This window comes from Mus musculus, chromosome 9 (genome assembly GCF_000001635.26).
Source record: "Mus musculus strain C57BL/6J chromosome 9, GRCm38.p6 C57BL/6J".
NCBI lineage: Eukaryota > Metazoa > Chordata > Mammalia > Rodentia > Muridae > Mus > Mus musculus.
Window position 1 is genome coordinate 113,676,335 of NC_000075.6, and position 17,586 is coordinate 113,693,920.

Below are 17,586 nucleotides of genomic sequence, written 5' to 3' on the forward strand. Positions count from 1 at the left end.
TGAAAACATTAGAAGTCAAAATTGGGGAAAAAATGCAATCACGCATATCTAACAAAGGATTTGCATCCAAAAACACACGAAGAATCCTTTAAAGACAATGCTGATTAGGAGAGATGATGCAGCTTATTGCACTTGTAGAGGACCCAGTGGGGCTCAGTTGCCAACATTCACATGGCAGCTCACAATTATCCATAAAGGTAGCTCCAGGGGATCTGATGCCCTCTCTGTCTTCCACTGGCACTGCACAAGCATGGTACACATACGTACATACATGCAAGCAAAATACTACAGTAATTTAAAATATACTTATAACAAACATAACAGAAGACTTTAAATAGATCTTTTTCAAGATGATTAAAAAGAAAAAATTTATTTACGAAGGAGAGACGCACATGGCGCCCTTACAGGAGTCAGTTCTTGCCTTCCCCATGCAGGGATCAAACTCAAGTGATCAGGCTTGAAGGCAGATGCCTGTGCCCACTCAACTATCTCACTCATCTCAGGAAAACCTAAGTTTTGGAAAGGCAATAAATGACTGAGAGTGGTAGGAAAAAACATGGTGGTAGAAATGCACCTAACACACAAAAGCTGGGATTAATCCCAGGAACCCTCCACACCCTTACCCACCCTTGTTCTCTGGAATGCTAAAGCAAAATAAACCCTTTACCTTCTTTTTGTTGTCAAGGTACCTTATCATAACAACAGGAAAGAAACTAAAGCATCTCAAGTAATTTCCACAGTCTTCTGTCACATGATAAAATAGTGAGTATTATGGGCTGACTGGGCTGAGTCCTCCCTGGGTTCCTAGCCTCAACACTTGGTCCCAGCTGGAGATGGTTTTGGAGATGTGGAACCTTACAGGTGAGGCCCATGTGAAGGACGTGGACTAATGGAGGACAAGCTATAGAAGTCATAGCTCAGTTCTACTTCCTGACCATGCAACATAACCTCATATCCCTGCTACCATGGCCAGCTGCTCCCACCCTCAAGCCTTCCCCACCACAGCATGCTCCAAAGCAAAGACTTCCTCCCCAGGATGCACCTTGTAGTCACTATGTGACACCGATGGGCAGAATGGCCACCGTACACAGCGAGTGCAGCATGCACTGCTAGTGGCACGTCATATACAGTGCATAATGTGGCAAACGAGGATGGGCACAAAACACACCGGCACAAAACACACGCTAGTGTTACATTGATGGCAAACTGCAAAGCACACAGACACGTGAGAGTAGGCAGGAACCAAGGACAGAGGGACTGAAGGAAAGGTGCGAGGACTGATTTAGGTTATGTTCTCTTTGTAGTCATTACATGGATAGCTGCACTCAGCAGACTGAATAAACTACATTTAAATGGGTATATTATTATGTGTAAATTATACCTAATTTTTTAACCCACAGAATATTTTCTTAATCTAATATAAAAATTGGTTTACAGTACAGTTCCACGGGTCTTCTTACTACATGTATTTATTTTTGTTGAGTATGCATGTGGACACTCACCTCCCATAATATACATGTGTCAGAGACAACTTGTAGGAGTCACCACAGTGAGAGTCCCAGGAACAGAACATGATCAGAAGGCTTGGCAGCAAGTACTTACCCGCTGAGCCATCTTATCAGCCTGGACTGTGCATCTTCAAGGACTCATTCCTACCCATTTTGCCTCAAACAATATCAAAATACAAAATAGGAGTCAAATATTCTTACTTTTTTTCTGTAATTCCATCCCTTCCAACTCTAGTTTACCTAAGGCTTTTTAATAAAATGACAAGAAGGTGTGTGTTTGTGTGTGTGTGTGTGTGTGTGTGTGTGTTTGTGTCTACGTCTGCCTGGTATACATTTCCAAACTCATAAAACTAAAAAGAGAAAAAAGAAAAAGAAAACCTAATAACTAAAAAATGTTCATAAATTATTCAAAACACAAACTGGAGAACCTCTAAGTCAGTTCAGAAAGCCAGGCTCCACCTACCCATTTGCCAAAGTCGTAGCTTCTCTCATCTGAGCGATTGATCTGTTGACCAAGTCAGCTTTCCTCTGACTAAACACAGCCAGGGACTGCTGCACAGACACAGGGACCATCTTCTCAAACAAATCTAAACCACAGGAGAAGATCCAAGTAAATATATGGAACCAACTCACGCTACTACATGACTCCACTCATAAGATCACAAGATCACACTGAACGGCAGCAGTGAAGAGAATTCTAGTCCGCCACGCTGATGGGCAGGAGCAGTAACCGCTTCCCTTTGAACCTTTGTTTCCCTTAAGATTGTATGTCATCAAGTGAGGGTCTTGGTGGCACTGCTCACTTGCCAATTACACAGACAGACCATGTGGTCACCGTTCACCATCTCCTAGCTGTCTACCCTGGGGAAAGCCCGCCTGGACCTCAGCGCCCTCATCAGGGGCACAGACATCAACAGTAGTTCCTGAGTCACATGGCTGCTGTGAGAGACAAATACTCATCTTTTGTGCTTAACAATCACTGGCACATGGTAAACACTTTCTGTTTATTAAATAAAAATAAGTTCAATAATCACTCTTTCCCAGGAACTTAAATATTATCCAGGAGATCTGCTAGAAGCTATAAAACACTGCATATACTACATATATTCACACTATCAAAAGAAGGCTATAAGAACATTCATTGATCTATTGCAAATACTATCCTAGAAAGATAATGGTTTAAAATTATTGATCCAAGTATGGGTCTCATGCCTGTAATCTCAACCTTTAGGAGGCTAAAGCAGGAGAACTGGGAGTTCAAAGCCAACCTAGGTAACACAGTGAGCTGAAGGCTAGGCTACATGAAACCTCTATCTCAAATGAATAAGTAAATAAATAACCACATAGTTATTTTCAGTAATGGTATCTTAAATATAGCAAATGTTCCATTAACAAAATGGTATGGCTTGTCTCCAGCCCGAATCTTATCAAAACCCTGTCCCAGACACCCCATCTGGTTTATGTGACTGCTTGCTTTCCCCTTGAAAACCTCACAGAAGACACCACGCTTAACTTTCCCACCCTTTCTTGTCCAGTTAGCTGGCAGTCTGTTTGCTTGTCTTACTCATCCTATAGCCAAGCTAGACCTCAAACTCACTCTGTGGAACAGGCTGGCCTCAACCTCAGATCCCTGCCTCAGCCTCACAGGTGCTGAGATTTCAGGTATGCACCACCATGTCTATGCCCACATTTCTTTTAAACAACATAAATGAATGTTATAATCTAAGGATTAGAAAAAAGAATGTGAGATCTTACATGAATCACACAGCTCAGCCTAGACAAAAGAGAAGGCTACACCAAAGCATCACTTTCTTCATGGAAAATGGAAAACAAAAGCCAAGCGGTGGTGGTGCACACCTTTAATCTCAGCACTTGGGAAGCAGGGCAGGCAGAATTTGAGACCAGGCTGGTCTACAAGAGTGAGTCAGGACAGCCAGGGCTACAGAGAAAGCCTGTCTCAAAAAAAAAAAAAAAAAAAAAAGTAATTTTTAGGGTCTATAAGGGCAAAATACAAAGAAAGAAGGAAGGAAGGAAGGAAGGAAGGAAGGAAGATAGAGGGACAGAGGACCTAGAGAAAACATCACTAAAGTGTATGTAGAACACAGCGTACCCGTGAACTTCTGGCTGACAGGTACATTGACTGGGGTGGGCTTCACAAGTGTGGCTTTGCCGATAGGATCCAGATCCTTAAGGTCCGGAACACGGTCATGATAAATAAAATCATTATCCTTCTTTGCTGCAGTAAGGGCACGGTTGATTTTGTCAGAAAAATCCTTCACATTGACATACTCATCATAGCGAGAGGCCACATTCTTGATCAGTTCTGCTGCGTGCTGAAAGTAAACATTACAGAGAGAGTTTGTTTATAAGTGAAAGCTTTCTCTACCAAGCTTTTGTTAAGCTCTCAGGATTCCCAGTGCTATGCCTGGCAGGACAACCTGGAAATTCCATGACAAAGCACCCAAGGCTACAAGGGGGACAGCAAATGTCCCTAAAAATACACAAATGAGCAGCCAAGAACTAGTAAAATAACACTGAGCCAATTAACATAACCTGACACTAATGAAGGTTGAATGTTAAATAACTTCCACAAGCTATACAACTATAGCAGTAATTAGAAATACTGACACCTTTAAGGGGCCCCAAGACAAAGGTCTTGAAACAACAGGAGTAAGCAACCAGAGATGCAGCCCCTCCACACCATTTAACATGGGCAGAAGTCAGCAATCAGAGATATACCCACTCCACACCAACAATTCTCATAAAATAACTCTCAGGAATGAAACAAGTACTTGTTTTAACATCTACCATTATAAGCTACAAAACTTAATTCTGCATGTATGATACTAGCCATGTAAGCGATTATAAGGTGCTGATATCTCAATCCATATCAAAGATTTTTAACATTCCTGGCTGAATGTTGAGTTCCATACAGGGACAACGTTAAAAAAATAAAATAAAATAAAAAGATAAAAAGACTTGAACAGCACAGTCAGTGTAATTTACCAGATCTTTGGGTTTATACAGAACTGTATAACTCTGACACATGATGACAGAGCAAGCCTAAAACACCAAAACCACACTACATAAAATGGTTTAATACTAGACTATCTGCTTACACAATTCTCTGAAATATTCAAATTTAAATGTAAGAATGTCAAAGCTTTTGATAAAGTACCACATGTTCATCACTGGGACAAGCATCTCACGAGCCCACAGGTCAAAGGCTTGGTTTATGAGAGGCTAATGTAGCCTTTAAGAAGTGCAGCTTCATAGAAGGTATCCAGACACTGGAGGTAGGTACTCCATGATGGGATGGAGAGAATCGGCTTCTTACTCGCCCTCTCTTGCATCTTGGCCATAAGGTGAAATGCACACTGACTCATTGCAGGACCAAAGGCAACACAAGTAACTCATTGAGGATGAAGCCTCCAAAACTGGAGGTAAGAAAACTGACTGGCGTGATGGTTTGGTTTTTTACTCTTTTTCTTTTACTTTTCTTTTCTCCAGTTTTTCATGACAGTGTAGTGGTGACCCAGAGAGTGGCACTATTAGGGGGTGTAGCCCTGGAGTAGGTGTGGCCTTGTTGGGTAGGTGTATCACTGTGGAGGTGGGCTTCGAGACCTTCCTCCTCACTTCCTGGAAGCCAGTCTTCTCCTGTCTGCCTTTGGATAAAGATGTAGAATTCTTAGCTCCTCCAGCCCCATGCCTCCCTGGACACTGCCACATTCCCACCTTGATGGCAAAGGTCTGAACCTCTGAACCTGTAAGCCAGCCCCAATTAAATGTTATCCTTACAAGAGTTGCCTTGGTCATGGTGTCTGTTCGCAGAAGTAAAACCCCAACTAAGACAACAGGGTTCCTCTGTATAGCCCTGGCTGTCCTAAAACTCACTCTGTAGACCAGGCTGGCCTCAAACTCAGGAATCTGCCTGCCTCTGCCTCCTGAGAGTTAGGATTAAAGGTATGAGCCACCACCACCACCTGGTGGCTTTTTCACTTTTTATTTATTTTTGTGTGTGTATGCATACAGGTGCACCTGGAGGTCAAAGGACAACTTTCCGGAGTCAGTTCTTTCCCTCCACCACATGAACTCTGGGACTTAAATCCAGGTCATTAGGCTCAGCAGCAAGTGCCTCTATCCACTGAGCTGTCACCCTGGCTCAGTGTTCCTTTTCTTTTTGTTATCTTAAGAGAACAGAAACAGATACACAGTTCTTCAAACATAATAAAAATCTTCACTATGCTTAATATAAACAGGTACTATTCCTAAAAGCAGAAAGTAGAAGCCACCGGTCATCATGATCACAGACACAGCAAGCAACTGGACAAGCAGGTAATCACAGATATAAAAAAGAACTTAGTTACAGGTGATACACTGAGAGTTGCTAAACTGTATATCTCATAAGTAGTACCTGAGACAAATACATACACCAAATATAAACACATAACCCCTAATGTGAAGAAGTAACAGAGGAAATAGATCTACTCTTAATAACAACATACAAAATATATGCTACACTTTAAAACATCTAAGATCAATATGAAACTATAGAGAAAGAAAGATTGACATACACGTATCTTCATTATAGTCTAGGAAAAATACAAGCTTAACTACATGCAAATCAAATTTGATTTGTAAATTCACTGAACACTTCCTCAAAGAGAACCTTAATTTGAGGGATCCTGGAAACATGGAGAAGAGGAACATACAGAGCACCATCCTTAGTGGGAACGGCTTAGATCAAATCAGCAACAATGGATAGACAGCACTGTAAAACAGATACAAAACCAAGACAAAACCAACATCAACTGATTAACTTAACAGGAAACCATAAGAAAAAGATGGCATACTGAGGGGCCTCATGCACCGAGCAAGAGTCAGGTTACCCAGTCCTAAGGGTAGAGTTACCAGATGCTAGAGATGAAGAGGATTAAAGCATGGGAAAGCAGATGAGCACACACCAGAGACCATGGCACAAGCTCAAATGGGAAGCACAGGTATAGAGGACAATTCCCTCCAACCCCATCAAGGTTCTAAAGAGCAGAGAAGCCCATGCACAGCCGTAGTAGGAAGCCCAAGGCCATCCAGGAAAGTCAGCCATGTTCAAACACATGTAAATAAAAAGGCATCTGTCTCATAGACACAACTCTGAACCATCCATTTGTAAGAAAACATGAGTCAAGTAGTGTTTATCAGGAGGGGAAGAGGAGAAATACCTTTAATCCTAGCACTTAGGAGATGGAAAGTGGCAGATCAGGAGTTCACAGTCATCCTCAACTACATGGAGAGTTTGAAGTCAACCTGGGTTAGACAAGACTATGTCTCGGGCTGGAGAGACGGCTCAGCAGGTCAGAGCACTGACTGCTCTTTCAGAGGTCCTGAGTTCAATTCCCAGCAACCACATGGTGGCTCACAACCATCTGCAATGGGGTCCAATGCCCTCTTCTGGTAGGTCTGAAGAGAGCAACAGTGTACTTATATATAAATAAACCTTTAAAAAACAAACAAAAAAAGGACTATGTCTCAAAATAAATACAAACAAATGAGTATTATAACTTCCCAAATTTACTAAGGAAGTACTGCCCAAAAATAATGAAAATTCCATGCTAAAGAAACTATATTAGGCCAGGCAGTGGTGGTGTATGCCTTTAATCCCAATACTCAGGAGGCAGAAACAGGCAGATCTCTCTCTGAGTTTAAGACCAGCCTGATCTAAAAAGAGTTTTCCAGGACAGCCAAGGCTACACAGAGAAAAACTGCCTCAAAAAAGGAGAGGGTGTGGGGAGAGAAGGAGTGAGAGAAGAAAGGGGGAAGGGAGGAAGGGAGGGATGAAGGGAAGGAGGAAGGGAGGGGCTAAAAGTTTAAGCCTGCAACCATAGTAATAAAATACACACACAAAGCTTCTGGGTGAGGCAGTTAGAAAGTCGCTCTGTGTGTTACAGATTCAAAAACAAACACTCTTCCAAAGAGAAGAAGAGGAAACATATCAGAAACTGACCAATGGACTCAAGGACAGCAAGGATGGTCAGACAGTATGCCAGCCCTGTCCTGGGGGCTCAGGGAGAGCCTGGACCCTGGTGAAAGAGACTGCCAATCCTGCCTCAGGAGCCCACACTTATTAGATGCTCAAATCCAGACGCAGCATTTGGTGAGAAAGTGGATCTTCCAAGCAGAACAGCTCAGTAGTAGAGGGAGGAGCTCCAGTTTTTCACTTGACAACACTCATGACGGCTGGTGGCCACCTTGAGTAGAAATCTACTATAGAGTTGAGCTACCCTAGGAGCCTGAGAACAAGGAGCAATAGTCAGAGCCTAAAGTCAAGCTACCACAGGGCGAGACACAACCCTCAGAAGCAGTCCCGAAGAAACAGACCACTAGGCTATCTATGTCTAACATGTCAAACCTTGCAGGCAGAAGTGTACTGGGAGGTAGATGCTGACTCCGAATCTGAGAATGGCCCTGGGGTCTGATGCAGTGTGTGGATCAATCTCTGGAGCCATGTACTTGCCCACAAGGGCACTGACCTAGCAGCAGAACTCTGATGCTCCAGCAGGCCATCCATGGCCACATATCTCTAAGGGTTTTTAACGTGATGACAGATTCACCGGTACAGAGCTCAGCTGTGCTCACGTGCCACATTATCGACATACTTGAGGGGGCACTTCACAGCTGGACAATCAGGCACCACAGGGCTGGGGAACTAGGTAATCTCAGGATGGCAGGTAGAACCTGCCCAGTACACAGCTACAGGGCTCGAGGAGCTTGGCAGAAGCCCTCGTAGGAAAGGATGAGAGTGACTTGGGTGAAGGCACCTGTGGCACAAGCTGACACTTGGCCTATCCAAACTCAGTGCAACCACACAGTCAGCTAATGTCCCTACGAGCAGCTACCCTGCAAAGGACACAGAAAGACATCAGTCCTGCACGTTCCCTATTTGGGGCTTTGCTGTATGCTTCCCTTTTCATCTTTTGGTAATATTTAGATGAAGAAGACACCTGACATGGACTTCTGGCTTCTAGGCATGTACACAAAGACACACACACACACACACAAACACAGCAAGGACAAGGGCAAGAGCGCCTGCCCCATACACACAATGTAGAAGGAAAAGAACACACAGTGAAAAGACCAGAGGGCATAGCCCCACATCCCTCTAAAACTGTGGGGTTATAATCACCAGTTTACCAGCCTACGACATAAGCTAAGCATATAATTAATGTAGCACACTTTTTTATTAAAATAGGCATGGACAAATTAAGAGAACAGAATAAAAATTTAAATGCAATTTTTAGATAACAATAACACGTGTAAGATTTTACAAATCATGTTTCTGGGTAAAATATAAAGATAAAAACCATCACTTGCCTCTGCTGATAAAGACAATAAATGGGAAACGTGCTTATGGGCAAACCTGCATGTGGAGAAGGATGTCACCTAAACATTTATCACCAAAAGACTCACCTGCAACCTTGCGATCTCTTCCCCAAACTTCTTCTGCTGCTTGGCCAGGATGGACTGGTGGTACTCAGCATTGGCCTGCATGATGCACTGCTTTGCAGCCAGGGTGGGGAATACCTCCTGGAAATAAAAATACTGACCAGGGGAAAGTCCAACCACACAAACCATCACAGACAACAAGGATGCAGGAAGAGAAAGGAGAAGGAGACAGAAATTACAATCACCCAGTAATGGTTTAGATAGGTTAGTCATTAGGTGTGAGCAGAGAAGACCTCCTGGTTTTGCAGGAATTGCCATCTGTGAATTCAATTTTCTATCAGTTAAAATTAGGGTTTGTCTTTGTTTTAAACTGTTAAATGAAGCCAATTCAGGTTTTTTAAAGCTCATTCTATGGAGTCAGAAAATCAGCATTTTGTTTACAGGAAGAAAGGCATGCATTAGAAAGAGTTGGGAAGTTCATGGGGGGTGAACACCAAGCCCGGCTTTAGATGCTTTCTTAGCCCCTTACCCAGCCTTCAGGTCCCTACACCACCGTTACTCACATACACTAATGAAACTGCTCTAGAGCTGACTGTTTCATCATGTTTAAAAGACAAAAGACAGTAAGTTAAGTTCTCACTTAAACTCATACACTAAGAGACTGTAATAAAGATTATGGAAGCCAATAAAAAATGATTTAGTATCATATAATTATTAACATTTCAGTATTATATACTCAAAAATACATCCCAGACATACAAATGCATTAATTACTGTGACAATATAGTGTAACTTGGCCCTAATTTATTTCTGAAATTCCTATAGTCTAATATACTTAAATCCAAACTTAAATCACAAAAGCCATGATATTGCTAGGGGCTCTTCCAAAATGTCGAGTCCTATCCTACAATTTCACTGTTTTTATAAGTACATGGTATTTTTTAAAACCAATGAATACACTAGGTAAGTGCTCTATTAAGAACCAAATACTGTCATGAGTGTTTTCTGTCTGCTAAAAGAAAAACCCCAGCACTCTAAGCCAATGCTTCCAGACATCTAGCTAGAATCAGAACTGACTTGCTGTTTGCAAACATCCAGTTAGAATTGGATATGAAAATATTTCAGGACACTCAGTGAAAGGAGAAATTCAAAGACATCACAGTCTAAAACTGCTGGCACTCCAAAAAGGCCGGAGCATCTCTGTAAAGATGTTTCAGGAAACGCAGGCATGCAGCAGAGTGGTGTCCAAGTCTTTGAGATGACAGGACTGTGGTCAGACTGGAACAGGACTGAGTTATTGATGTGACAGGATGTGACAGTGCACTGTGCAGCTATCCATGGAGAGAAGATCTAAGTAATGGCACTAACACACTAGGATCCTGAGCACTAACACACTAGGATCCTGAGCACTAACACACTAGGATCCTGAGCAGACGTCTAAACTTGGGGCATGGAGGCAGTGGTGTGGGTGGGTCCCCATGTATCTTAGGTGCTAGGAAGTGCCTAGCAACCATCTCGAGCCTGGAGTGCCTTACATCCCAAGTCTTGACATCAGCTCTCCACTGCTCAGGTACTGTTAGGCACCTTAGGTCTACTTTTAACTGTACCCTGTGTTTTCTGCAGTTTCATAATTTATAAAGATTCCTAAATAACATAAACTCACAGATTCTCCTACAAAGACCTCCAACTACCACAGATAAGCAACTTTTTGCCCAACTGTGTGGAAGAGCAGATAAAACCTCCTTTGTGCCCACATCCAGGTACATGGTTTGTCGTCTAAAGCCATCTCGGAACAGTCTTTTCCATTACCCCTCAGAAGAGCTACAGTAAAACAATGCTTCCCACAGTATGCGGTCAGGACGGCTGCCTTTCCTTCCTAGTCCATTTGCAAGCAAATTTGCTATTCCAGTTGGTAAAACTTAATTCTAATCAAGGAATCAGATGAAACTAGGTTTTCTGTTCCTTTCTTTGTGTCTGGTTTGTGCTTTAAGGCTCATCCTTCAGAAAACAGGATAATTAAAAATGTGAGTGGCCAATGCTCCATCTCCATGCTTCTCCCAAAGCTATCAACAACCAGAATGATAACAAGACGGAGACAGACGACCAAAGGTTTCCAGAAAGAGTTTCAGCTCAGGAAAAGAAGTTCAGTAAAGAGCAAAGAGAAAGGCATCCCCCAAAACAACAGCTCATGCGTCTTAAAAAAATTCTAAAAGCTATTCTTCAAACGTGTCCATTAAAATACCACATTTATTTATTAAAACATACTTTTCAACTTGTTTCTCATACAAAGAAAAACCAATCCCCGCATGCAAACCCCGACTGTCCATGAAGGCATAACTGACCTTGGGGAGCGTGTCCTTGTACTGACACTGCTTGAAAGCATCGCCAAAGTAATCCGCAGCCTGATTTGCCAGCTTAGCTATGATGGCATCTTTCATCTTATCTGAAATAAAATGGTAAACTCATCGTTATAACCGAAATAGACGAGACAAGGGCCAGCAACAAAACTCAGCAGGTAAAGGTACGCACTGCTCACCTTTGACAGCCTGTACTTCACCTCCAGAACTTACGGTGGAAGAAGAGCACCAACTCCTCAAAGTCTCCTTTGGCCTCCCGTAAGCACCATGGCACACATGCACCTGCATTCTCTCCCCTTCCCACCCCCTCTCTCACACACACAAATAAAATAAAATAAATGACATAACCCGATACATGACGTGGCACAGACACAAACCATTTTTCAAAAATATGTATATATCTGGGACTGGAACAATGGCTCAGCAGTTAAGGACACAGGCTGCTCCTCCAGAGATCCCCAGTTTCAGTTCCTAGCACCTCCATGGCAGCTCACAAATGTCTAGCACCCAGTGGTACCAAGCACAATAGTGGTACATAGATATAAAGCATCTACAATATACATATACATTTAAAAGAAAAAAAAGACAAAAGTAAAATTTATACATCTGTCTAAGAAATCTAGAGTGATGAAATTTAGTCTTCTGCACAAAAACTACTCCACAGGTAGCAAAACATGATGGTGCCAATCTATATAACCCTAGCACTTTGGGACAGAGCCAGGAAAATCAAAAATTCAAAGCCATCTTTGGCTATAAAGCAAGTTCGAGGCCAAGCCAGGCTCCATAAACCTGTTTCTAAACAAGTAAATAAACAAGTAATTCCATAAACAAGTCAACGACACAGAACAGACTAACGGCTGCTGGTGGCTGCAGAAGGAAAGGAGAGAGTCCTGACAGCCATTCTCGGGCATGACCGCTCCCTAACAGAAGGTAGTGGCAATGGCTAGGACGGTCTGTAACACTCCAGAAAACACTGATTGTCACGTAAAGGGATAGTGAGGCACGTGGCTTCTATCTCTTCATCGGCAGCTCCTTTCTTCCTCCCTCACCCCTCCTCAGTTCTTAAAGTAGTCTCAGTCTGTAGGCCAGGATGGCCTCCAGCTCAGTTTAAGTCTAATGACTATGATTATACATATGAATCACCACATAGGGAACTTTTTGTGTGTTTTGTTTTGTTTGTGGACAGAGTTCCAGACTTTTGTACCCTGGAACTCACTAGGTAACGCAGCGTTACCTCAGTGTCATGGCAATCCCCCTGAATTGGCCTCCAAGGTGTGTAGGATTACAGGCATGAGCCACCAAATCCAACTAAGCTGCCATTTTAAGAAAAAAATAAGACGTGTTTGTACTTCTGCATTTTCAATCACTCTGTACTTAGATATTCAGTCTCTACCTCTCATATTGACTAGCACACCTTTACAAGGATTGTTTTTATAGCCAGTACACCAAGGACATTGCTTGAATAGCAGCTCCTTATCTTTACATCTAGTTTTAACAGGACTACTTTAAGAAGCCATTCTTGATGGCTCAATAACTAAGAGCACTTGCTGCTCAAACATGAAGAAAAGACCCCCTGCATCATAACAAGTGGCTCACAGTGCCTGGGACTCCAGCCCCAGGAGTCTTGTCCCTTCTTTTCACCTGCAAAGCACTGACACTTGCACACACACTTGAATAAAATCTTAAAAGAAACCATTCTCAGCTAACCTGAAGAATGCAGCGATCCCATAACCACCCCCCAGGCAGACCACCAGCCACTGCCACAGGAAGCTTTCCATCTTCTTCCGCGTAACTCTCCTTCTGAAGTGAGATCAATTACTCAGTGACCTCTCAGTACCCTACCTACCTGGACTACTGTGTTCTAATCACTCTCTTGGTATAAAAGCCTAGCACTCGTTTTCACATGTAACACAGTAAAGAAGAAATTGGAGTTACCTCTTGTGGCTTTTAAGAAAAATACTTCTTGAGCTTGAGCCAGCATAATAAGACTGAGAGTTCCAACAGTATCTGGAGATATGTCCACAGTAGGCTCTCGACTTAAGGCAGATAACACTGTGTCTTTAATATGTAAAAAGGCACCACTAGCAAACTAGAAAAAGAGAAAAAGAATTCTTTAACTTTGAGACTTAATTTTCTACTGTCACACACAAACATCTTCTACATGCCAACTGAAAAGATGGTAATTATAGATACATTTCCATACATTCCGTACATCCCAATTCATAGATGGGCCTTTGCAAAATTTTAACCAAGATTCAAAGGAGACTATGGGGAGAAAAAAGTAAGTGAATATAAAAGGTGATCAAACAATTTATTAGACATACTTCTTCACAGATGAAAAGATCAAACGCTATTCAAATCTCTCTTTCTCTCTCTCTCTCTCTCTCTCTCTCTCTCTCTGTGTGTGTGTGTGTATGTGTGTGTGTGTGTGTGTGTGTGTGTGTGTGTGTGTGTAAGCCAAAGGACAATTCCAAGTGTCATCCTCAGGACCACCATCTACTTCCTTTGAGACAGGGCTTCTCACTGGTCTGGAGCTCACCCACTAGGCTAGCTTGGCTGGCAAACAAGCCCCCGGAACAGGATTACAAGTATACACCACCAAGCCCAGCATTTATTGTGTGAATTTGGGGGATCAAACTCAGGTCCTTGAGCTTACAAGGCAAATACTTTAGTGACTGACACATTCCTCCAGTCGCCTCACAAATGCTTTTAGTATAGAAATCCTCTGGTCTTGACCCCAGCATCATCTCTCAGATGAGCCCCTGTGCTTAGGAAGCACTCCCAATGGCACTCTTAAGGGCCAGCGTGCGCTGACATTCTATCTGGCCTTCAGAACTTTCTACTCAGTGTCCCCTTTATATTTTTCTTCCCAATTGTATCTTGTTGGGGTTACTACTAAAATTACTTTTTATGAAACAAATTAAGCTGAGAAAAAGGAAATATCACTCTGGAATTTTTAAAGTGGGTTAGCTTGGTAGACTACACAGACAAAACTCAAGATCATGGTATTAACAAGACCATTATGAGGCCAGCAAGATGGCTCAGTATGTAAAAGTGCCCGCACCAAGCCTGACAACCTGGATTCAAGCTATGGGACCCATGTGGTGAAAGGAGAAACCAACTCCCCTAAGTTGTCCTCTGACCTCCATACATATGATCACACACACACACACACACACACACACACACACACACACACACTTTTTCAATGAAACTTTAGGAAAAAACACTTGTTCTTTTATCTGAAAAAAATATATAAAAACTGAGTACATAATAAACGGTCACAGAACAGCATGTTATATTTGCCTATGACTAGTCCTAAGCTAGTTAGCTATCTTAAAAACATTCCAGGCCTGACCACACTGACCACATTTAAACAGGACTTCTCCACAGTCTACAGTTAACTTATTTTCTTGCCAGGAGTTCTTAATTTTGTCACACCGCTTAAAAGTCTGGATGTGCCTCGCCCTGAGAAAACACACAAATATCTAACCATTTTTGAATGAAGTCATTCACTTCTAAGAGGTTTTCCACATATTCATCTTTGTTGTCCAATCAACATTCATTGAGCCTCTATTATGTGCCAGGCACTGTGCTAGGTGCTGGGTGGGTGTACACAGGGAGGAAAACAGACATAGGCTAGAGAACAACTGCTTCAGTGCTGAAGTGTTTATCAACAACAAGAATCAGTTTACTTAAGAGCACGACTCTCCCAGAGCATCAGTCATGAAGAAGGCAGCAGCTACCACCTACATGCCAATCACCCCTTGAATCCAGTGTGCATCCCTGTGTAGAGACTGCTTTTCTGCATACCTGGTACTGCTTAGCAGCGGTTTTCAATCCTTCATCATTATCCAGGTTCTGCTCTGCTGCAATCTGGCTAGCTAAGGCAGCACAATTGAACAACACACAGCTCTTTTCATATCCTAAGCTTGCAAGAGCTGGAAAAAATTGAGAAGGAAAAGTGTATCATTATTTTTTCTAAAGAAAACAATGTTTAAATGAGTAATACCATGGCCTCTATCCCATGGGCTCTCCCAAGACCTGCCTTCTCTCCTATTGCAGGCTGGCTACCCAATTTCCCACATTATGTCTATCATCAAAAACTCAAAGGAAAAATAAATTATTCTTTTTAATCCTACTCTTTGTTCCCGTATTTTTACAATTGCCAAGTTCAAAATGTAAAACTTATTTTTATGTTATTTCTTAAATTCAAATAAATCATTTCCATTTTTCCATGACCTTTCAAATTTGTATCCCCCCCAAGACACAATGCATGTGTATAGTGTGCATATACACACATGCACACATGCACACACTTTAAACAAGCCCCGTATCCCCCATAATCCTGAGTCCATGCCAGCGCTTCCTGGATGGTCTTCCCGACCTCCCTCTTTCTGATGAAAACTCTACACAACCCACATCCTTCAATATAACTATCTATTTAACAATAAAGAGAGCAACTGTTGACGACGACAGAGATGAGCCACAGCCTTTGCTGCGGAAAACAGTGTGTGGGTCCTCAAAACATTAAAAATAGATTATCACACAACTCAGAAATCCCCTTCCTGGGTATATGCCAAAAAGAACTGAACACAAAATATCATCGAGAAATTTCTACACTTATGTTCACAGCAGCATTACTCAAAGAGCAACCTGAGTGAAGTACTTATCAGCCAACCTCCAAGGAAGGAACTTACATACTCCAACATAAGACAAACCTTACGTGAAATAAACAGTCACAAAAAGACTGAAGATTCCACTTACAGGAAATACTTAAGGGAGTCCAAGTCTTAGAGACACACAGTACAAAGACAGTGGATAGAAAGATGGGGGTCAGGAGGTTTTATAGTTTAATGAATAAAGTACTTCAAGATATTTTTACAATGTAAATGTACCTTGTCTTACGAAAAGCCACGTATTTCAAAACAATTAAAAGACAATTCCATACATTGTTTCCTACAACTTCTTAAAAAGACAGACATGTAAGTCTTCTTACAACAGTAACATTTTAAGACAAGAGGATGAACAGGTCTGCAGAAGCTAACAGGAAGAGAGGGATGGGAAGTTACTGTTTAACGGTACAATTTCAGTTCTGTAAGAGGAGAGCGCTTTAACACCAGATGGCAAGATGATGACTGCACAGTATAAAGTGTGCTAAGTAGTTTTATGTCAACTTGATACAGGCTAGAGTCATCTGAGGAGGGAACCTCAATTGAGAAAATGTCTCCAAAGATCACCTTGTAGGCAAGCCTACAGGGCATTTTCTTAATTAGTGACTGATGGGGAAGCCCATTGTGGGTAAGTCCACCCCTGGGCTGGTGATCCTGAGCAAGCCATGGGAAGCAAGCAAATAAGCAGCACTCTTCCATGGCCTCTGCATCAGCTCCTCCCTCCAGGTTCCTACCCTGACTTCCCTCAGAGATGGCTTGTTACCTAGAAATGTAAGCCAAATAAACTCTTTCCTCCCCAAGTTGCTTTGGTCATGGAGTTTCATCACAGCAATAATAGCCCTAACTAGAACAGTAAGCACAATCAGTACCACTTGGAACTGTATGCTTACCATGATTAAGATAGTAGACCGTGTATTTTATCCAAATTAAAAATAATTCTTTTAATCTACAATAGCTCTCAATTACTTATAAAACACAATCTGAGTATAATTTAACATCTTATATATAGTTCACCAAACATTGGCTGCCAGGCCAAATACTCAGAAGGCTTCCTACACAGAGTACTGCAAGCCCACCCCAGAGAACCAGAGCAGAATGACAGCTGTCTACTCTACACAGTAGGACCATGAAGTAGTCAGCATCTCTCTAAAAGCAGCCAGTTCTCTACTTGTCCCCAACCCTCCTTACTCACTCAGCAGACACAGTAACTGCTCCAATCAAACTCTAAATAACTGCATGAAACCAAGGTAACACCATATAGGAAATAGTGAGAGGGGGTCCTAAAGAAGAATAAATGATCAAGGGAGGAAGATGTGCATGCCTGAAACCCCAGCATTTTGGGAAATGGAGGCAGGAGGATCAGGGCTTCGGAGTCTTCCTTGGCTACAAAAGGAGCTCAGGTCAGCCTGGACTACATAAAACACTATCTCAAAAACAGAGGCAACTAAAAAGTGAGCCCAGAATAAGTGTAGGAAATTGCAGAAGTCAACCAAAAACTTTAAGGCAGTAAAACTTAAGGCAGAACTTGCATCAACAGCGCAGGGTTACTGCTGCTGTCATCTCACACTCTCGGTTACCCAGGCTGGCCCAGAACTCGAGAGAGCCAAG

At 42.3% G+C, this 17,586-nt stretch overlaps 1 protein-coding gene across 5 annotated transcripts in view; it reads right to left on the reverse strand.

Moving 5' to 3' along the window:
• Pdcd6ip (programmed cell death 6 interacting protein) overlaps window positions 1-17,586 on the reverse strand; it is a 56,536-nt gene that overhangs the window by 24,591 nt on the left and 14,359 nt on the right. For 2 of the 5 annotated variants that reach the window (XM_011242941.3, NM_001164677.1), the window contains exons 4-9: window positions 15,119-15,246; window positions 13,241-13,394; window positions 11,291-11,391; window positions 8,973-9,104; window positions 3,619-3,841; window positions 1,972-2,095 (exon numbers count right to left, since the gene is read on the reverse strand). In XM_011242941.3, the coding sequence (XP_011241243.1) occupies window positions 1,972-2,095; window positions 3,619-3,841; window positions 8,973-9,104; window positions 11,291-11,391; window positions 13,241-13,394; window positions 15,119-15,246 (862 nt within the window). The remainder of the gene's footprint in view (window positions 1-1,971; window positions 2,096-3,618; window positions 3,842-8,972; window positions 9,105-11,290; window positions 11,392-13,240; window positions 13,395-15,118; window positions 15,247-17,586) is intronic. The other 3 variants (NM_011052.2, NM_001164678.1, XM_030244125.1) reach the window with 2 other exon arrangements.